Source organism: Typopeltis vanoorti, chromosome 25 (assembly GCF_054136105.1).
Source record: "Typopeltis vanoorti isolate ZY-2024b chromosome 25, IOZ_Tvanoo_1.0, whole genome shotgun sequence".
In the NCBI taxonomy this organism is placed as follows: Eukaryota; Metazoa; Arthropoda; class Arachnida; order Uropygi; family Thelyphonidae; genus Typopeltis; species Typopeltis vanoorti.
The window spans coordinates 16,863,235-16,886,517 of NC_143573.1; the positions used below are offsets into that span (position 1 = coordinate 16,863,235).

Below are 23,283 nucleotides of genomic sequence, written 5' to 3' on the forward strand. Positions count from 1 at the left end.
TTTCAAAGAAGATGGAGAGAAAAGGAATGCACGACACAGGTTACTCAGCAGAATATTTGCCACCTAAGAGAGCTGGAAGTTTTATAGAAAATCATTGCAATCATGAGAGGCTGTATATTTCAGGCTCTAATATGTGATACAGAAGGCACAGAACAAAATATATAATTGGTTGCTGCAGGCTAATGGGATTGCAGATGCAGATTAGAAAGAACACATTGGCAGATAATCTCAGTCAATGAGAACAGTGAGTAATCATAAGTAAGATACTAAGCTCTCTAAATATTAGTCAGATTTACTTTTACTTCCACAGTGAAATCTTCTCATATTAAGAACTGGACTTTAGAAACAAAATTTATAATCTTTGTTTGAACCCTTCTCATGTTATCATTAGCTTAGATATTGCTTTTCCCTTTTGCCAACAAAGTGAATATTCTCAAAACGTTCAAGTAACAAATGAAAAAAATTGCGACTACTCTACAATCCAGATTATCTTTGTGATATTGTTATTCACTCCAGATGTTTTATCATTCAAAATAGAACTGTACCCACAAACTGAAAAGACAACTGTCAGAAGTAATTTTTCACTCACACTTGCTAACTGATTTGCTCTTTTGGATCTACTAATTCTTTATCACTCAGATGTCAGTCTTCACTTTCCAGTGTTGCAGAAGAAAATTCAAAAAAGTGTGCTATATTCATGCAAAGTTTCCTATCATTCTTTTCAAAAAACTGTTGATATTAAGACCTTAATACATATGCCTATTTTACGTTATACATACGACATGCTCATATATAAACAGTTGCAGTACATCAAATCAAACTTCTTGACAAATTATTTCAGTGAAGTCTGTATATAAAAAGCTTTCAACAGCTCTAAGATTCCTGCTCAAGAAATTACTACTATTTACTACCCTATGTTTAAAGGCTATCCAAACATATTGCAGAAATTTTATTAAGTCGCCCATCATCTGTATGGTATTTCATTCTGTTGCAAAAATATTCACCTTCTCTTTGACCAAAAGTTCAGCTTTCTTCGCTTAATTGTCCAGGTCTCTGCTAGATCCCTTGCTCTTGTAACATATCTGATTTTAGATTATCTGGTAAACCTGCTTTTATCCATCATTAGGAGCATAAATCTTATATCAAGTATCCAAATCCAATCTAGCTAAGGAGGGAGTCCTGTGGAATAATAACAAAAATCCTGCATAAGAGCAGATTCCTTACGGAATGTCTTTATAAGGAAACGTTTGAAGCATTACTACTTTACTCAAACTTAAATAGATATGATGGGTCATGTTTAGCTCCCTTATGGAAGATTGTACTGTTTCAGCCTGCTAACCTTTCCTTATTAATTTATTTAATTAGAAATTGGTTGACTGTTTGTTATCTTACTAAATCTCTTTAGAACGTTACTGTTAAGTGTATATTTTGCTGTTCCATTTTTCAAGTTATAATGAAGATGTGTTAGATACGTAGGTGAAAATTCTATGATTAAAATTATTTTAATTAATATACGTTATTCATTTCTTTTATCCCCAGCATTATGAACTTTTCAGTTAAGAAAGAGTGTATGTGGAACAGCATAGCAGGCATATGTAAGAAACTTAGAAAAATGACTTGCAGCAATACCATGCTATTTTACTACTCCAAGCCATTTTTCTAAGTTTCTTATAATTTCCTGTTCTGCAAAAAGACTAGTATTAGAAGTGCAAGGGAAATGGTTAATAGATGTGACCATGGACCATTTCTACATTTACTTGAAATATCCATATGTACCTTAAAGTCATCACCCCCCCCACACACACACCCCTCATATATTTTAACACTTGTGGTTTATTTAATATTTATTATTTGCATTTTAATCTTTGTAATTGTTCCAGACACCACCTATTGTGTGCCGTCATTGTCAGAGGCAGGGTCATCTGAAACAGGTAAGATATAACATATAATGTTTAAATTACATAGCAAACATGTAAATGAGGTTATGATTTTGTGAAGTTTTATATTTACACCCTCTGTCCAAAAAGAAACCGAACTTTTGAAGAAAATAAAACACAGACCAATTATAATTATTCAAATAATTTATTTCAATCAATATACTCTCCCTCAGCTTCGAAACAGTGTTTGGCAGAGTCAATTAATTCGTTAAATGAGTTTTTTATATCGGTTTTTGGGATACTGTTGAGGGTTGTGGTTACTGCTGCTTGAACGTTTTCAATGGTGTCGTATTGCTTTCCTTTCATCAGCAAATGAAGTCGGGGAAATAGAAAGAAGTCACAGGGTGCTAAATCAGGTAAATACGGCGAGTGATTCAACACACAAACGTGGACTTTGCTCAAAAACTGTATCACAATGTTCGAACGATGAGATGGTGCATTATCGTACAAAAGTGCCCAGCTGCCTGCATCACGATATTCATGCCATATGCGATGAATTCTTGTTATCAATTGCTTCAAAACTTTAAGATAAACCTCACCGTTGACTGTTTGGACAGGCAGAATGAATTCTTTGTGGATGATGCCCTTGGAATTGTAGAAGCAAATCAGCATTGTCTTTACTTTTGACTTCTCCAAGTGACTTTGTTTTGGATGCTTCTCTTCTGGTGGTCTCCACTCAGCACTGGCACTTTGTTTCAGGCTCACACTCAAAACACTGTGTTTCATCCCCAGTAACAATCGTTTCAAAGTAGTTGGAGTCCTTACAAGCGATTTTAATGAGGTCCTTGCAGTGTTTAATTCAGTAAATTTTTTGGTCATCAGTCAACTTGTGGGGAACAAATCGTGAATTCAATTTACGAAGGCCCAACCTCTTGGTCAAAATGTTGTGCACAGTTGATTTTGAAATTCCTAATTCATCTTCAATCAATCGCATGGATGATTTTGGGTTATCTTTGATGAAATCATGCACTTTTTGGATGTTAACTTTGTTCAGTGTCCATTTTTTGGACGGCCCGGATTTTCGTTGTCCTCAAGCATCTCACGACCACTTTGAAATCGCTTAAACCACTCGGAAACTTGAGTACAGGATAAGCATTCATCACCATATGCTTTTTGAAGCATTTGATGCGTTTCGGTAAAACTTTTACCAAGTTTAACACAAAAGTCAATTGCAGCTCTCTGTTTGAAACTCATTTTCTGAACGTTCGTCAAAACACACTGTTACTCTTGGCACTATAACTTGGCACCTAATGAAACAAATGTCATAAACAGCTCACACAACACTAATGAAGGTTGCTGATTTCGACAACAAAAAGATATAACAGGTGGTGCCACGAGTTTCTTCTATTTTCAAAAAGTTTGGTTTCTTTTTGGACAGATATTTAGATAGATATACAGTATCTTTTATTTTTTTTAAATATAGATGCCAATACCATTCCTTACCAGCAAGAAAAATTGAAAATTAAAAGGATATGAAAAGAAAAATAAATAGTTGATATTGTCACTTCATGTGATGAAGTTTTTTTTTTTTTTTTTTTTTTTTTTTTTTATTTATTTTTTTAATAATAAGAGCAGTATGCACAGTATATTTCATCGACCTCCTCCAGGAAATATACAACTGCAACAGCAACAATACAACTTCACAGGAGTAGCAATAAAATTTCAATTGAAAAAGTGATAGAGAGTCTCCTTGTCTGACAAGGAGACTCTCTATCACCCAAAATCTTTACAGCAGTCCTTCAACAAATATTTCATAATATAAACTGGAAAAATCTTGGTATAAAAATTAATAACAGAAACTCAACACACCTAAGATATGCAGATGATATAATTTTTGCAAACACTCCGAAAGACCTTAATATAATGATAGAAGACCTATATCATGAAAGCAGAAAAGTTGGTCTAAAAATAAACAGAGGAAAAAACTAAAATCTTGTTTACTTATTTTGTAACACCAAAAAACAGCATGAAATTCCTGCCATGTACCCTCAAGGTGTGTACAGGATATGATAGTAGTAGTAGTAGTAGATGAAAAATTTACATCATTACTAACCTCCTATCTAAAATTTTCCTCCAAATTAGTCTGTTACCTGTCAAGACTCCAACATTATCAGATCTTATATTTCTATCTTCTAAGACACTTTTTACCTTTTCAATCCACTAATATCTTGGTCTTCCTCTGGGTCTTTTTCCTGATAACATGGCAGAGAACACTTGTTTTGCTAATCTTTCCTCTCCCATTCTATTTAAGTGACCATACCACCTGAGATTAGCCCTGCTAACACATTCCTGGATGCTAACAATGTTAAGTTCTTTCCCAATATCCTCATTTTTATTAAATATATTGCCATTGATGCAATCTGTTCATACCCCTAAACTTTCTCATGGTGCTCATATCTGCAGTCTCTAGTCATTGGTCAAGTGTTTTACTTCTAACCCAGCTCTAAGATCCATAAGTTAAAATTTGTTTGAATGCATTTAGTGTTTTGACTAATTTCTCTCTTATTCCATATAAATTTATTAAGTTGACTTCCTACTATACCAGCTTTGTTGATTCATTCTATTGTCTGTTTCCATATTTTATTTACCATCTCCACTAAAAATCATGCCTAAGTAGCTGAAATGTTTTACTTGTTCTATAAGTTCTCCATTCACAATGCAGTGGATATTTTCAATGCTTCTGCCTATTTTCATTGTCTTAGTCTTGTTATTGCTGGCCTTCATACCATATCTATTACACCAGTTATTCAATTTAGTCAGGGAATCTTGCAGACTTGTAGCAGATTCATTTAGAAGTATAACGTCATCTACATAAAGCAAAGAGCTCAGATTAACATCTCCAATTTTGATATCAGTTTTAATACCACTTTCCTTCATAATGGGATCCATATAGATAATGAATAACAGAGGGGATGATGTACGTCCTTGTCTCAACCAGATTTAACATTAAATCATCTTCTTGCACTTCCTTCAATTCTAACTGCTGACTTACAACTCAAATAAAGACTGAGTATTGCTTGATATAATGCTCCATTGTCACCATATAACTGTAGCCTATTGAATAGCTTCTCTCTTAGCACCTTGTCATATACCTTTTCCAGATCGACAAAACTTAAATACAGATCTTTGTTATATTCCCATGATTTCTCAACTGTTTGTCGTAAAGTGAAAATTTGATCATGACAGCCATTATTTCCCAGAATCCAACTTGTTCTTCAAGTTTTTCTTCCACAATCCTTGTCAACTGTTTCTCAAGTATACTTACATAAATCTTACCAGGAACACTCAGTAAAGAAATATTTCTGTAATTCTCACATTCAGTTTTATTTCAACTTTTTATATATGGGCTCTCATGTTCTTTTTATGAGAGCTCTACTCCAATCATCTGGAATTCATCCTTCTCTCCAGGTCTTCTGAACTACAGTGCGGCCACTGTAAGACTTTTATACCTCAATACTTGAGCATTTCATACCAAAAAACATAATAATAGTAAACAATTTCTCAGGAACAGTCTCTTCGTATACATACATAGGTCATCTTATTGATCTAAACTGTGGACTCCAAAAGGAAATAAATAGAACTTGTTTGAAATGCATTCAGAAAATTGAAAAGCATTTTCAAAACAATGATGTCCTATGCTTTTTAAAAAGGAAAACATTTAACTAGCGTATTCTTCTAATCATCACGTATGGTTGTAAAACTTGGTCTCTAACAAAAGCACTGGCAAATAAACTACCAACAACTGAAAGAAAAATGGAAGGTTGATGCTAAGCATCACATTAAAAGATAAGAAGTGAAACACCTGGATAAGAACTAGACTCATATCACTGACATTATTCACCACAAGTGACTTCAATGGAAATGGGCCAGACATCTATCCAGAAGAGGAGATGAGTGATGGACCACCGTACTAACGAACTGGATTCCAAAAGAAGGGAAACAAGGTCGAGGATATTCCTAAAATAAAGTGGAGTAATGAATTGTCAAATTTTGTTGGTAAAAATTGGTCAACCCTTGCCAAGAACAGAGAAAGGTGGAAGGAACTGGAGGAAGCTTTCATCCAGCAGTGGACAGAAAATGGCTGAAAAGAAGAAGAAGAAATGTACCATATCAGTGTCTCTGACACATAACTATTTAATAAAGATGCTGGTATGTTGTATGAGCCTCTATAGCTGGGTCAGTATGTGCGAAGCCCTTTGGTTGGAAAGATCTGGGTTCGATTCTTCCATGATATGAAGAACCTTTATCTGGTCTCTTTTGACTAAAGCTTGAATTAGCTGGTCTCATACAGAGGTAGAGGGATAACCTGGAAACTTCGGTTTTTCATCCCTCAGAACAGGCAAAATCACGGCATTACCGTTTCGAAACAAGCACTTTCACCCTACAATACGAACTTGTGAAGAAAGTCCCGTGAACACATGGATTTACAATCATGAATACTTATGATCCAGCCATAGGCCTCATTCATCAGCTATATGCCGGTCCCAAGCCCAGATAAAATAGGGAGTTGGTGAAAGCATTGATGAACTACCCTATAAAACTCTCGCCAGAAACACTTTGTGGCAAGAACACTTGCTAACAAAGTCACAAAGAATCGGACATGACTGTAGGATTAAATCATCATTATACACATATTTCAGGAATTGTGAAGGCAGATTCTTACCTTCAATGCTACTACCTCCCTTCAATATATTGTGATATTTTCCTATAAGTAAGTAGAATTTTATGCCAACAGGATAGAGAATAGGATTTAATTATCATGGATAGTTTCATAAAAAGAAGTTTATAGAGAATGTAATCATTCTGTTACATAAGTCTTTACATGTTACTGTCAATACTGAAATGTTTACAGTTGACACATTGTATTAAAAATTGTGCATAATTTTGGAATATTCAACAAATGAACATATCATATAACATACAAAACAGTACATTGAGAAGTGTTGATATTGCAGACTCTTGTACCATAAAGTATCTAAGTTATCCACAAGAGTGACATCCAAATTACAGGATATTAATTTCTCTAGATCAGCATTTCCCAGATTGTTCTTTCGATGGAACACCTTGGTTATTTTGTAATGTATTAATAATTAATTATGGCATAATCGTAAAGATGGTAAATTAAATATAGTAATAGACAACAGAATTAGCAAAGCTGGTATGGTAGGAAGTCAATTGAATAAATTCATATGGAATAAGAGAGAAATTAGTCGGAACACTAAATTAGCTGTATACAAGACAGTGTTCAAACCAGTTTTAACTTATGGATCTGAGAGCTGAGTCAGAAGTAAAACACTTGACCAAAGACTAGAGACTGCAGATATGAGAGGCCTGAAAAAGATTAGAGGCGTGAACAGATGGCATCAATGGCAATATCATATTGAAAACGAGGATATTAGGAAAGAACTTGATGTTGTCAGCATCCAGGAATGCATTAGCAGAGCTAATCTCAGGTGGTATGGTCACTTAAAACAGAATGAACGAGGAAAGATTAGCAAAACAAGTGTTCTCTACCAGGTTGGCAGGAAAATGACCCAGAGGAAGACCAAGATATAGGTGGATTGATACTGTACAACGTGCCTTAGATGATAGGAATATAAGATCTGATAATGTTGGAGTCTTGACAAGTAACAGACTGATTTGGAGGAAATTTGTAGATAGGAAGTTAGTAACGATGTAAATTTTTCATGTAGTACTATCATATCCTGTACACACCTTGAGGGTACATGGCAGGAATTTGATTGATGATGATGATCATAAAGAGTATTAATACACTTATGTATACGGTGTGACATGTTGACAAATATAAAATTACTTTTAAATCAGTTATCAATCAGTGGACTAATGAAATCTTGTATATTGTAATTTCATCAGGCCAACATCATTAAATTAATTTGTGCTGATTTTCATTGACATATCTCATTCTGATCACGAAAACTTTTAATATTATTATAAGTACTTACGAGTTAATGCAGACTTTTTCTTCTGTGTGCTGGTAGTTTTCCCCTTCTTTTGTACATCCTGGAGATCGTTTTGTAGGCTGGAGGTGGATGAATCACTATCTGTTGCATCACAAACACCTTCAATATGAGATTTCTTAACACCAAAATTAAACAAAGTCCATTGTCTCTTATTCATATTAAAATTTAAATCTGTAGGGCTATTACATTTAAAAAATCACGGCACTACCGTTTCGAAAGCACTCTTTCACCATACAATAACAATCTTGCTAAGAAAGTATTCAGTATTATTAGATTTGAGAACCGGAATTTTCTTTATACTTTTTTGCTGATTGGTCACTAACATTTGCAACACAGGTGTTATTTCGTTCAGTTTTGAGAACAGAGGATACTCCACCCATTGTTGTAATCGGCTTGCAGGCAATTTTTATGACTGGTCATAAACAGCAGTATTCCCCTTCCTGAATGTTGAACGATTTTGATGTGTGAAAATTAACGATAATTCATGAATATTTCCCTGTTTAAAAATATGCGGCTTTTTTACTGACATTTGCAACACAGATGTTATTTTGTTCAGTTTTGAGAACAGAGGCTATGCCGTCCATTGTTGTAATTGGCTTGCAGGCAATTTTTATGACTGGTCATAAACAGAAGTGTTCCCTTTCCCGAATTACTTCTATGTTTATAAATACACGGCTTGGTTACTGACATCACGGAACACTTATTCACTCTCTGCAGAACAAATATGCGGTGTTCTGCAGAAAATGAATAAATGTTCCGTCACTGACATTTGCAACACAGATGTTATTTCGTTCAGTTTTGAGAACAGAGGCTACGCCGTCCATTGTTGTAATCGGCTTGCAGGCAATTTTTATGACTGGTTATAAACCGAGGTGTTCCCTTTCCTGAATTACTTCCATGTTTAAAAATACGCAGCTTGGTTACTGACATCACGGAACACTTATTCACTCTCTACAGAACACTGGTGTTCCACAGAACACAATTTGGGAAACCCTGCTCTAGATCATCATCATCTGAGAGCGATCATATGTGGCTAGTTAACTCTGAAGTCACAGTAACAGTCAGATAAGAAGGTACTCTGCATACCATTAAATGATACCTAATTGGTGACTAGCCATCAGCCACCTATCTACAGTTAAATGGCTGGTAGCTAGTCATGAGAATTCCCACCAAGTATTCTGGAGGATGTTGCATTGTCAGAACGCGACTTCGAATAGAATGGCCTTTTGAATAGCTGTACACATTAACTGCTGAAAATATATAGTCATTTTATTCAGCACAATTTTAACAGCTGTGTTTACATTTCTCCTAAGTCCATATGAGCTGCAACCTTAACTATGAGGAGTCTCCTATTTACAATTTTTCTTCTGGAAAGTGAAAGTCAATTTCAAGTACTTCAAGACAGGCAGAGGGGAGTACTATGGCCTAATCCATTTGTGTTGTTGAATGATATTGGGACATTCTCTATCCAGCCTGATGGATAGGAAAGACTGACCCAGTTCTGTGACCTCTGCATCCTCCTGATCTGACACCTGCTAAACCTCTACTTATAGGAACATTTGAAGAGTATAATTTATGCCACCAGACAGTAATTATTTGGGATTTTGGATCCTTCCCTGGCTTAGGAAAGGCAATAATAATTGCCTTTTGCTAGGTAACTAGGTTATGTCACAGAAATTTATGTTGTACAGGTTCAACAGTTGATCCATGGATGATTGTGACAGATGTGTTACCATCTCTTAATGGATCTTATCTGGTCCGACAGCACTTAACCAAATCAACTTTCACTTCTTTTATGAAATATCCTGTTGTGTTCTTTGCTGTCATTAGAAGAATAGAGAATTTGTTGTTTTTCTGCAGAGTAGGAAATGATTGTCAGACGTACAAAAATATTTTGGGAAAATTTGGAGAAAAGAGCAAAGCTAATAATAATCGCAAATACCTGTTGGATTTCTGCTCAGGACATGGACTGGTTATTACTAACACCATGTTCCAACATAAAAATGTGCACAAATTCACATGGAGAGAAGAAGCAAGGAATAAGAAAAGTCTCATTGACTATGTTATTGTTGATAGTGATGTTTTCTCCCTGGTGCAGGACACTAGAGTGTACAGAGGATTTGAAATTGGAAGTGATCACTCTTTAGTCTTGAGCAGGATAAAATTGAATTTCATATTGAAAAGAATAACATACAAGAAAGTTTTAAAGTGAATAAAAGTTGAGCAGCTGTCAGATATGGACTGCAGACTAAAATACACAAAGATTATTGAAGAAAAAATGAAAGCGTTTGAGAACATGAACCAAACCTTGCAGATTCAGTTGGAAACCTTGAAGAAAATCCTGATTGATTCAGCCAGAGAGGCATGTCGGGAGGCAGTCTGCAAGGATAGAAAACCCAGAATTCCATGGTGGACACAGGAAGTTAAAGAGGCAGTGAAAGAAAAGAAGAAATCATATCAAAAGTTCCTGGCAAATAAGTCAGCTTTTGCTCTTAGGGAATACAGAGACAAATGTAAGAAAGCTAAACACTGTGTAAAACTAGCTAAACAAAAGTCATGGGAAGACTTTGGCAAGAATATAGAAAATAAATATCAAGAAGGTGGCAAAATTTTCTGGAGGTTGTTGAAGAAGCTTAGGAATGGAGGAAAGAGTGCTGTAAAAGGAGTTAGAGATGATAAAGGTGACATGAAAACGGGAGAAAAAGATATCCTTAAAGTATGGAGTAATTACTTTGAAAAACTGCTAAATGAAACAAGCAGTGATGACAGCACAGTGGTAAAAAAACACTGACCAGGCATGCAGTCAGGAATACATATTCATACTTGAAGTAGAAAATGCCATGAAAGGCTTGAAATGTGGAAGGCAGCAGGAGTAGATAATATTCGATCAGAAATGCTGAAGTATGGTGGTATAAAAGTCTTACAGTGGCTCCACTGCATAGTTCAGAAAGCCTGGACAGAGGAACAAATTCCTGATGATTGGAGTAGAGCTCTAATAGTGCCCATATATATAAAAAGGGAAATAAAACTGATTATGAGAATTATAGAGGTATTTCCCTACTGAGTGTTCCTGATAATATCTATACAAGTATACTTGAGAAACGGTTGAGAAGAATTGTGGAAGAAAAACTTGAAGGATAAGCTGGATTCAGGCCAAATTGAGGTTGTCAGGATCAGATCTTCACTTTACGACAAATAGTTGAGAAAGTGAAGAGAACTGGGAATATAACAAAGATCTGTATTTAAGTTTTGTCGATTGGTAAAAGGCAATAGCCAACAGAGAAGCTATTCAATACGCTACAGTTATATGGTGTCAATGGGACTTTATATCAAGCAATACTTAGTCTTTACTTGAGTTGTAAGTCAGCAGTTAGAATTGAAGGAAGTACAGGAAGATGGTTTAATGTTAAATCTGGTATGAGTCAAGGATGTACATTATCCCCTCTGTTATTCATTTTCTATATGGATCACATTATGAAGGAAAGTGGTATTAAACATGATATCAGAATTGGAGATGTTAATGTCAGCTCTTTGCTTTATTTGGACGATGTTATACTTCTAAATAAATCCACTAGAAGTTTGCAAGATTCCCTGACTAAATTGAATAACTGTTGTAATAGATATGATATGAAGGTCAGCATTAAAAAGACAAAGACAATGAAACTAGGTAGAATTGTTGAAAATGTCAACTGTGTTGTGAACGGGGAACCTATGGAACAAGTAAAACATTTCAGCTACTTAGACACAATTTTTAGTGAAGATGGTAAATTAAATATGGAAATAGACAACAGAATCAACAAAGCTGGTATGGTAGGAAGTCAATTGAATAAATTCATATGGAATAAGAGAGAAATTAGTCGGAACACTAAATTAGCTGTATACAAAACAGTGTTCAAACCAGTTTTAACTTATGGATCTGAGAGCTGGGTCAGAAGTAAAATACTTCACCAAAGACTAGAGACCACAGATATGAAAGTCCTGGGAAAGATTAGAGGTGTGAACAGATGGCAACAATCGCAGTATCATATTAAAAACGAGGATATTAGGAAAGAACTTGACATTGTCAGCAACCAGGAATGCGTTAGCAGAGTTAATCTCAGGTGGTATGGTCACTTAAACAGAATGAGCGAGGAAAGATTAGCAAAACAAGTGTTCTTTGCCAGGTTAGCAGGAAAACGACGAAGATATAGATGGATTGATACGGTACAAAGTGCCTTAGATGATAGAAATATAAGATCTCGTAATGTTGGAGTCTTGACAAGTAACAGACTGATTTGGAGAAAAATTGTAGATAGGAAGTTAGTAATGTTGTAAATTTTTCATGTAGTACTATCAATACCTGTACACCCTTTTTGAGGGTATTTGTCAGGAATTTGATTATGATGATTGTTTTTCCACGTCGTATATTTGGATAAGGAACTCGGTGTGTGGGATGGGAAATATAAGATGTTGCTCATATTTTATTATACATCTTCCTTAGGGTGTTGGCTATTGCTGTTGGATCAACAACTGTGCAACCATTATGTTCTAGGATGGAGAGCTGATGGATAATGCATCTTCCTTTCATTTTCTTGATTTTTTTCTCATACCGCTTTGCTGTTGGTGAATCTGGTTATAGAAAACTTATATTGAATATGTTTTCCATATTCAATATATGTTTCCTTCTATTCTAGGATGGAAAGCTGATGGATAGCGTATGTTACTGATTTTCCCTTTCAGTCGTTTCTGACCATAGGTGACTTTGTAGGCATTGCCCACAAACTGTTCGTGGTGCGATTTTTACAGGATAGTTTACCATTGCTTTCCTACCCCCATTTTATCTGGCCTCGGGAACCTGCATATGGCAGGGACGTACTCATGACTGTAATCCATGTGCGTTCACGCGGCTGGTTTGCCTGTTCTGGGTATGAAAAACCTGAGTTTCCGGGTGAAAAAACCCCCAACCTCCGTATGAGACCGGCTAACTCACCTTTAGTCGAAAGAGACCAGATAAAGGTTCCTCACATCACAGATGGGAATCGAACCCAAGGTCTCTCCCACCAAAACGGCTTTGTCTATTCTGACTGAGCTATGGAGGCTCTATGGTGTATCTGCCTTTCATTTTCAGCATACTTCTTTGCTGTTGGTGGATCTGTTTATAGAAGACATATATTAGATCCAGGATGCCTTCTGGCTCTGATGATCGATGTACCTTGCTCGAGTTTGAGAATGTTTGAAAGCAGTTTGGTTTGTTGTGGGGTATCTACAAGAAAATACTCTAATCTTTTTTCTTGGCATCTTTGGTTGCTATTCAATCATTATTCCATCATCGTTTAAAAAAACGTCGAACCTTCTATATGTTTTAGGAATTGCAGTTCTTGTAACTCCTATAATATTCTTTGTTACATGTTTCTCTGCATTGCTGATAGTGTTTGAACTGACTGCTGCAGAATAAAATTCTACTAATGAGGAAAAAGTAGGCCAGTTAGCTTCCTCAATTTTCCATCGTGATAGACATGATCTAGTACATGGTTGAGCATACAGAAAATTGGATGTCACGAGAAAGTAATCGCTCCCAAATAGATTGTCCTCAGTTTGCCACTTCAGCAGTAGTAAAAGGGAGGGTGAACAGATAGTTATGTTAATGGTGGTAAATGTTCAGGTAGCCATATAGAAGGTGTTGTTTCTTGTGTTTAAGAGGAAAGGGCTGTGGAACATATCCTCAACAAGTATTATTCTGATGTTTGTTTGACCATTATCCCACAGAGTGTTCTGTCCATTTAAATCTCCTTTTACAGTAAGGGAGATAGTAACTGCAATATGACATCCTCATCATTATTATTATTATCATCATCTGAGACCATAAGGGAGTCAAGAAGGCTATACATCTAAACTAGCTTAAATTCCTTAAGCTTATTCATACTAGATGCACTCACCACTTCAACAAGCAAACGGCTCCAATCCCACACTGCTCTTCGAGAAAAAAATCTAGCTCTTACTCGTTTCTTAACTGCCAACAAACTGAACTTCAGTGGATGTCCACGAATTCTCTCCCCTCCTTCTATATAATGAAAATTATTGTCAGAAAATATCCTGTAACACCTATTCACAGGTTTATAGACTTCTAGGATATCACCCCTCTTTTTCTGCTAACCAGTCTACTCTTGTAATCCCGATATAATCTTTGTAACTCATCTTAGCGCTCTTCCATCCCTTTGGAACCTAAGAGACCAAATCTGTGCTCAGTAATTCAGGTGCAATCTTATTGAGGCCAAGTAAAGAAACAAAATGACTTCCTTATCTTTATATGTCAGTGAGGCTCTCCATATGAACTTGTGCATGTTTTTATGTTGGAACATATTGTCAATAATGACTAGTCCATATCCTGAATACTCTAACAGATACTTAACATTATTATTAGTCTCGCCCCTTTTTTCTCCAAATTTCCCCAAAACTTTTCTATATGGCTGGTGGGAATTGTTTACTACTCTGCAGTTTAGATATCCATATGAAGGATGTTTCACTGCTCAACCTGATTCCCTGGTGAAAACAGGGGGGGGGGGCTTGTTTAACTGGGTAGTGCCCCAGCCGAAATGAAATCTCATCATGTTGTACCATCATATGCATTTGTGGTTTAAGCTAATAAAAATTACAATTTTGTCAGCTCAGTCCTAAATTGCCAGCCGATCCTCTTTCATTCAGGTCCCAGTAGATACCTGCTAACAGTACTCACCACGTGAAGGTGAGGATTTGACATTAGGTTAGAAGCCCAGTCTGTTTTCTTCATTCCTTAAAGGTGAGGATCTTCTCTCAGTTATCTGGCCTCAATGTTGAGGTGATCCTGTAGGCAGGAATATCATTCTTATTTGTATAACATGTTTCTTTCAGTTAATATGGATTGTAATAAAAAAATTACATTTTTCACTAATGCAGTTGAATGACTTTTAACATTATTCTTAGTCTACTAATAATAATGTTATTAGTAGACTACTAACTAATATTATTTTTATTAGTATGTTTGGTTTGATTTTTTAAATTTTCTTTTATGAAATTTTATAACTATTTAAAGTTCAAATTTGATTTTCCACTCTATTTTTGTGTCTCCCTTTTGATTTTATCAATGGGTATTATCACTTTTTTTATAGTAATTCATAATTTTTTTTACATTTAATATAATCAAGGGAATAATGAAATAAATTCTCTTGGATTAATAACTATCATAGATTTGCATTATTTACTTTCAGCACACACACACACACACACATATATATATATATATATATATTTATTTAAGCAAATATATATATTATTTTATTTTGTTTGATGAATTATATTATTTAGGACTGTTCTGAACTTCAGTTACCAAAACTTTCAGAGTTACCACCAATGAGTAATGAATTTTTGAGACAATTGGATTTAACATGTGAAGATATTATGCGTGAGTATATGTTATTACTGTGTTGGATTCTGATTATGTAGAGATTAGAGTAATTATTATTTGCTTCAGAATCCAACATGATCTTCCATCACTAAGGTTAGACTTGTAAATATTTTTTAATGTATATAACTTATTTTAAAATTTAATATTCATATAACTGCCTTAATTTTGTCTAATATTTAATTATTTAATCAAAGATATATGTATGAATAATGAAAAGACTGTATTAAATATTAATAAGTTATTTTATTTATTGTTATGTCAATATTATAAGAAGTTGTATTTGTAATTTAACTACGCATTTATTGAAATGCAAATATTCTATTTATTCTTGTTGGTGAAAGTTTAACGTTATGTAATAACTGAATCTAGTTGTATAGCCTAATGTAACATTCACGAGAATGTTTACGTTTATCGGTTGTCGTGGAGACGCATGAAATAAACAAGCACGAGTCGAAGAGTACGTGACCTTGGAACCAGAAAGGAGAAAGGAGGCAATAAGAATTATATAGAAAGAAAAGGGAAGAGTTTTGCGGAGCCTGAAGGAAAGTAGGATATAAGCAAGCAAGTGAAAGAAAATTGTAAATTCTTTAGGGCAGAAATTCAAGAGCATAGTGTTTAGAAGTAAGCAAGAAACGTAGTGAATCTTATACTCAGCTGCAAGTGAAATCAGCTGTTGTTATAGAGGAAAACTGATGTCGTAATCGGATAAATAAAGAACTGGACATTCAATGGGAAATTCTGATTAGTTCCAGTTAATCTAGGATTACGTCTTAATTCTATGTTGCCCTGAGAAGAATTATAATGAATTTAACTAGTTGCAGGAAAGTAAACAAGAAAGGATATCAGTACCTTATTGCTGTTTTTTTAGAATAGTGAAGCGCGATTAACAGTAGTTCAGTTAAAGCGTTGGAGAATTTTATTTAATGTGTTCCGCTAGCTCAAATAAGTTAATTCATAAGTGTGCTCGCAATAAATTGATGTATTGAAGATTGTATCTGGTAAGAGTAGTCATACATGTTTGTTTATTCTAACATTAACTATAGCGTATCTTCGAAGTTCAAGGTCCGAAATAAGATTGCTTGGAATAATGTCTACCTTGATTAGTGCCTGCTGTGAATTTAAACATTGAGTACAACTGATAGATGTGTGCAGAATGATCAAATGAAAAGTTTTGTTTTATTAACTTGAATTAAGAAAATTTATAATTTTGAAGCAGAGAATTGTATGTTAAAGTTTAGAACATTGAATTGGAATGAGTGACTTAGCAAGATGTATTAAGTTATTTGTATTGTTTCATTTAAAAGTAGAATTCATGTATTTGCTATATATCGTATATTAAATGTTTTATTTTGTTTATCTAAATATTGTGTTTGCCTGAACTCCCTTTTATTGCACCGTTCATAAATATTCGAATCTTGCAGGAACCCCAAGTATAATAATAAATGATTCGGCCTAATGAGAAGACTGCTAACTTAATTAAGAATTGATCCTACTATTTTATATAGACTAATCTAAAATAGGGTGGCGCAGTATAATTATAAATTTCCCTACTTTTGGATCGGTGATCAATTCGCAATTAGTTATTTTATTTATAAGAGTGACTTTAAACTAGATGGTAAATTAGAACACAACATGAAAATAGAACGTCACAACAACAGTTTACAGTCTGCAGACACATCAGTATTTATATACTTCACTCTCACTGTGGCAAACACCACTATTTTGAACTTGCTCACTATAACAAACCACTTAAGTTCCAATCAAAGCACCATAGTATACTATGTTAAATAAAATCATTATAGCATACTTTTCACTAGAGCAAATTATTCCTGTGGTCCTGATGAGTTTGCTACATTGAGAGTAGACTGAACTTTTATATAGAATCTAAATGATTGAAATAAGATTGCTATTTTATGCCTACTCTTTTAAATAATACAATATGCTTGCATTATGGCAGACCAGCCCTTGCTCAAATGGTTATGAAATTCAGCATGTTTGTCTATTCCAGTTTGGTAATAAATTTCACACTTAGCCACCATAAGTTCACATCAGATGACCAAATACATTTCCATTTAAATTAAACTTTGCCAAGAAATTATATTCTTGTTTACTCCTTTCTTGAAATATGAGTAAACAAAGTTTGCTTGTGACATCTCCAATTGGACATCTCTTCATGACTAGGCACTTGTATATAGAGAATGATGACTTCATATCAGTTGCCTTAGTATCCCATAATGCAAAACACACTCGTTTCAGGAGTGATATTGTGTGCATTTTGAGAAATGTCACTACCCAGAGAGATTTTGACCTTTATTGAGGATTTCATTTTCACTGTCCTCAGGGCTTCTAAAAAAATTATTCCGTCAACATATTGACTCAACCACCCCCATGATGATCATGTGATTACTTCAAGTTTTCATTGTCATCATCTTCCTATCCAGGCTCTAGGCCACATGGCCTGTTCCAGACTCAGTCCATCTTCTTCTTGGTCGTCTCCTATTCCTTGTTCCTCTAGGATTATATATTAAAATCTTTTTTGGTAGCCTTTCTCTCTGCATTCTTGCTATATGGTCTAGCCAGTTTTTCCTATAATTGATCATTGAGTTTGCTATGGGATTGATTTTGAGATTTTTAATTATTTCACTATTATTTCACAAAAAAATCTAGTCCTCACACTTCTACTAACCACGCCTCTATTCAACTTCCAGGGATGACCTCTTGTTCTGGCTTCCCTAGCTAACTGCAGAAATATTTCCCTTGCATCTAGCCTATAAAACCCTTTATGTTTCAATCATATCCTCTCTTTTATTCTTATTCACCAACTTCTGCAATCCACATGCCTTCAATCTGTCCTCATAGGAAACATTCCACAGGCCACTCACCATTTTGGTCACTAACCTCTGAATCCTCTCCATCGCTTCCTCATCCCTCAAGAAACCAAATGGACCAGACTTGAGCACAGTAATCCAGATGTGGGCGTATCATGGCCTTATAAAGAGGAATAAAAACTTTCTTATCTCTACATGTTGAATTTTCTTCAACAGCTAAGTAATCTTATTTGCTACCTTAGCAATCTTAGCAATATGTCCTCTAAACTTTAACTCTCTGACTACCACCATCCCTAAATCTCTAGCTTCATCTATTTCCTGGAGTACAGTGCCATCAATGTGATACATTACTTGTAATCTATTTATCTCAAAATGCATAACTTCACATTTCTCGACATTAAACTGACAATCATTAACTTTTGTTCATACTGTGACAGACTATTTAAATCATCCTGTAGGCTCTCCACATTGACTTGATTAACTATTACTCTAATTTTGCAAACAACAAACATCATCAGCAAACAACTCAATATTTCCTTTCAGATAATGTCAGGATATGATAGTACTACATTAAAAATTTACATCATTACTAACTTCCTATCTACAATTTTCCTCCAAATCAGTCTGTTAGCTTTAATACTTCAACATTATCAGATCTTATATTTCTATCTTCTACGGTATACTTTTTACTGTATCAATCCACCTATATCTTGATCTTCCTCTGGGTCCTTTTCTTGCCAAAATGTCAGAGAACACTTCTTTTGCTAATCTTTCTTATTATTACCATTCTCTATAATTGACCATATCATCTGAGATTAGCTCTGCTAACACATTCCTGGATGCTGACGGAGGCAAGTTCTTTCCTAATATCCTCGTATTAAATATGATATTACCATTGATGCCATCTGTTCATTCCCATAATTTTTCTCAGGATGCTCATATCTGTGATCTCTAGGCTTTGGTCAAGTGTTTTACTTCTCACCCAGCTCTCAGATCCATTGACTTGAATACCGTCCTGTATAATTTAGTGTTTTTGCTAATTTATCTCTTATTCCATATAAATTTATTCAGTCGACTGCCTATCATACCAGCTTTGTTGATTCTGTTATCTATTTCCATATTTAATTTACCATCTTCACTAAAAATCGTGCCTAAGTAGCTGAAATGTTTTACTTGTTCTATAGGTTCTCCATTCACAATGCAGTTGATATTTTCAATGTTTCTGATTATTTTCATTGTCTTTGTCTTTTTAATGCTGACCTTCATACCGTATCTACTACAACAGTTATTCAGTTTAGTCAGGGAATCTTGCAGTCTTGTAGTGGATTTATTTAGAAGTTTAACATTGTCTGCATAAAGCGAAGAGCTGAGATTAACATCTCAAATTTTGATATCATGTTTAATTCCACTTTCCTTCATAACGTGATCCATATGGTAACAGATTGGATAATGTAGATCCTTGTCTGACACCAGATGTAATATTAAACCATCTTCCTGTACTTTCTTCAATTCTAACTGCTGACTTACATCAGATCTTATATTTCTATCTTCTAAGGTACTTTTTAGTGTATCAATCCACCTATATCTTGGTCTTCCTCTGGGTCTTTTTCCTGCCAAAATGTCAGAGAACACCTATTTTGCTAATCTTTCCTCTCCCATTCTCTATAATTGACCATACCATCTAAGATTAGCTCTGCTAACACATTTCTGGATGCTGACAGTGGCAAGTTCTTTAATAATATCCACATTTTTAATATGATATTACCATTGATGACATCTGTTCATTCCCCTAATCATTTACAACTCAAATAAAGACTAAGTATTGCTTGATATAATGCCCAATTGACACCATTTAACTGTAGCATTTTGAATAGCTTAAGTAATTACTCCATACTTCAAGGATATCTTTTTCTCCTGTTTTCTTGTTGCCTATGTCATCTCTAATTCTTTTACAGCACTCTTTCCTCCATTTCTGAGCTTCTTCAACAACCTTCAGAATATCTTGCCAACTTCTTGATATTTATTTTCTATGTTCTTACCCAAGTCCTCGCATGTCTTTTGTTTAGCTAGTTTTACAGAGTGTTTAGCTTTCTTACATACGTCTCTGTATTCTATGAGAGCATAAGCTGACTTGTTTGCTAGGAACTTTTATGCTTTCTTCTTTTCTTTCACTCCCATGACGTGTTTAAGCCTCTTTAACTTTCTGTGTCCACCATGGAGTTCTGATTTTTCTATCCTTACACACAACCTCACCACATGCCTCTCTGGCTGAATCAATCAGTGTTTTCTTCAGGGCTTGCCACTGAATCTACAAGATTTGGTTCCTGTTACCAAACTCTTGCATTTTTTTCTTCAATATGTTTGTGTATTTTAGTCTACATTTCACATCTGAGAACTGCTAAAATTTTATTCACTTTAAAACTGTTATTCTTTTCAATATGAAATTCTGTTTTATCCTGCTCAAGACTAAATGGCGATCACTTCCAATTTCAAATCCTCTGTAAACTCTGGTGTCCTGCACCAGGGATAAAACATCGATATCAACAATAACATAGTCAATGAGACTTTTCTTATTCATTGCCTCTTCTCTCCATGTGAATTTGGGCACATTTTTATTTTGGAACATCATCATCAAATTCCTGAAATGTCTTCTCAAGGGGTGTACTGGATATAATAGTACTACATGAAGAATTTACATCATTAATAACTTCCTATCTATGATTTTCCTCCAAATCAGTCTGTTACTTGTCAAGACTCCAACATTATCAGAATTTATATTTCCATCGTCTAAGGCACCTTTGTACCGTATCAAGCCACCTATATCTTGGTCTTCCTCTGGGTCGTTTTTCTGCCAACCTGGCAGAGAACGCTTGTTTTGCTAATCTTTCCTCGCTCATTCTGTTTAAGTGACCATACCACCAGATATTAGCTCTGCTAACGCATTCCTAGATGCTGACAATGTCAAGTTCTTTCCTAATATCCTCATTTTTAATATGATATTGCCACTGATGCCATCTGTTCACACCTCTAATCTTTCCCAGGACTCTCATATCTGCGGTCTCTAGTCTTTGGTGAAGTGTTTTACTTCTGACCCAGCTCTCAGATACATAAATTAAAACTCGTTTGAACACTCTTGTATGCAGCTAATTTAGAATTTTGACTAATTTCTCTCTTATTCCATATGTATTTATTTAGTTGACTGCCTACCGTACCATCTTTGTTGATTCTGTTGTTTATTTCCAAATTTAATTTACCATCTTCACTAAAAATCGTGCCTAAGTAGCTGAAATGTTTTACTTGTTCCACAGGTTCCCCGTTCACAACACAGTTGACATTTTCAACAATTCTACCTATTTTCATTGTTTTTGTCTTTTTAATGCTGACCTTCATGCCATATCTATTACAACAATTATTCAATTTAGTCAGGGAATCTTGCAAACTTGTAGCAGATTTTTTTAGAAGTATAACATCGTCCCCATAAAGCAAAGAGCTGACATTAGCATCACCAATTCTGATATCATGTTTAATACCACTTTCCTTCATAATGCCCCATTGACACCATATAACTGTAGCGTATTGAATAGCTTCTCTCTTGGCACCTTGTCATATGCCTTTTCCAAATCGACAAAACTTAAATACAGATCTCTGTTATATTCCCATGCTTTCTCGACTATTTGTCGTAAAGTGAAAATCTGATCCTGACAGCCTCTATTTGGCCTGAATCCAGCTTGTTCTTCACCAAGCTTTTCTTCCACAATTCTTCTCAACCGTTTCTCAAGTATACTGGCATAGATCTTGCCAGGAACACTCAGTAGGGAAATACCTCTATAATTCTCACATTCAGTTTTATTTTCCTTTTTATATATGGGTATAATTAGACCTCTACTCCAATCATCGGGAATTCATCCCTCTGTCCAGGTTTTCTGAACTGTGCAGTGCAGCCACTGTAAGACTTTTATACCACCATATTTCAGCATTTCTGGTCAAATATCATCTACTCTCACTGCCTTTCCACATTTAAAGCCTTTGATGTCTTTTTCTACTTCAAGTATGGATATATATTCCTGACTGTATGCCTGTTGAGTGTTTTTTACCATTGTGCTATCACTGCTTGTTTAATTTAGCAATTTTTCGAAGTAATTACTCTATTCTTCAAGGATATCTTTTTGTCCTGTTTTCATGTCACCTTTATCATCTCTAACTCCTTTTACAGCACTCTTTCCTCCATTTCAAAGCTTCTTCAGCAAACTCCAGAATATCTTGCCACCTTCTTGATATTTATTTTCTATATTCTTGCCAAAGTTCTCCCATGACTTTTGTTTAGCTAGTTTTATACAGTATTTCACCTTCTTACATTTGTCCCTGTATTCTCTAAGAGCAAAAGCTGACTTATTTGCCAGGAACTTTTGATATGCTTTCTTCTTTTCCTTCACTGCCTCTTTAACTTCCTGTGTCCACCATGAAGTTCTGACTTTTCTATCCTTGCAGACAACCTCACCACATGCCTCTGGCTGAATCAATGAGGGTTTTCTTCAAGTCTCGCCATTGAACCTCTAAGGTTTGGTTCCTATTCTAAACTCTTTCATTTTTTCTTCAGTAATCTTTGTGTATTTTAGTCTACAGTTCACATCTGAGAGCTGCTCAACTTTTATTCGCTTTAAAACTTTCTTACATGTTATTCTTTTCAATGTAAAATTCAATTTTATCCTTCTCAAGACTAAATAGTGATTACTTCCAATTTCAAATCCTCTGTACACTCTGGTGTCCTGCACCAGGGAGAAAACATCACTATCAACAATTACACAGTCAGTGAGACTTTTCTTATTCCTTGCCTCTTCTCTCCATGTTAACCCCGTGTTAATTCCAACATTTTTATGTTGGAACATGGTGTTAGTAGTAACCAGTCCATGTCCAGAGTAGAAATCCAATAGATATTTGCCATTATTATTAGCTCTGCTCTTTTCTCCAAATTTTCCCAAAATATTTTTGTATGTCTGACAATCGTTTCCTACTCTACTATTTAGATCCCCAACAAGGACCAACTTTTCCTTTTTCATTGTGTCAGTTGATTTTTCTAAAGCATCAAAAAATTCCTCCACTTCTACCTTAGTAGAACC

General features: G+C 35.0%; 1 protein-coding gene across 3 annotated transcripts in view; it reads left to right on the forward strand.

The window, feature by feature from the left end:
• Window positions 1–23,283, forward strand: part of LOC150092574 (terminal uridylyltransferase 4-like) — a 583,753-nt gene that overhangs the window by 333,613 nt on the left and 226,857 nt on the right. For all 3 annotated transcript variants that reach the window (XM_090414413.1, XM_090414412.1, XM_090414414.1), the window contains exons 13-14: window positions 1,881–1,931; window positions 15,239–15,335. In XM_090414413.1, the coding sequence (XP_090270539.1) occupies window positions 1,881–1,931; window positions 15,239–15,335 (148 nt within the window). The remainder of the gene's footprint in view (window positions 1–1,880; window positions 1,932–15,238; window positions 15,336–23,283) is intronic.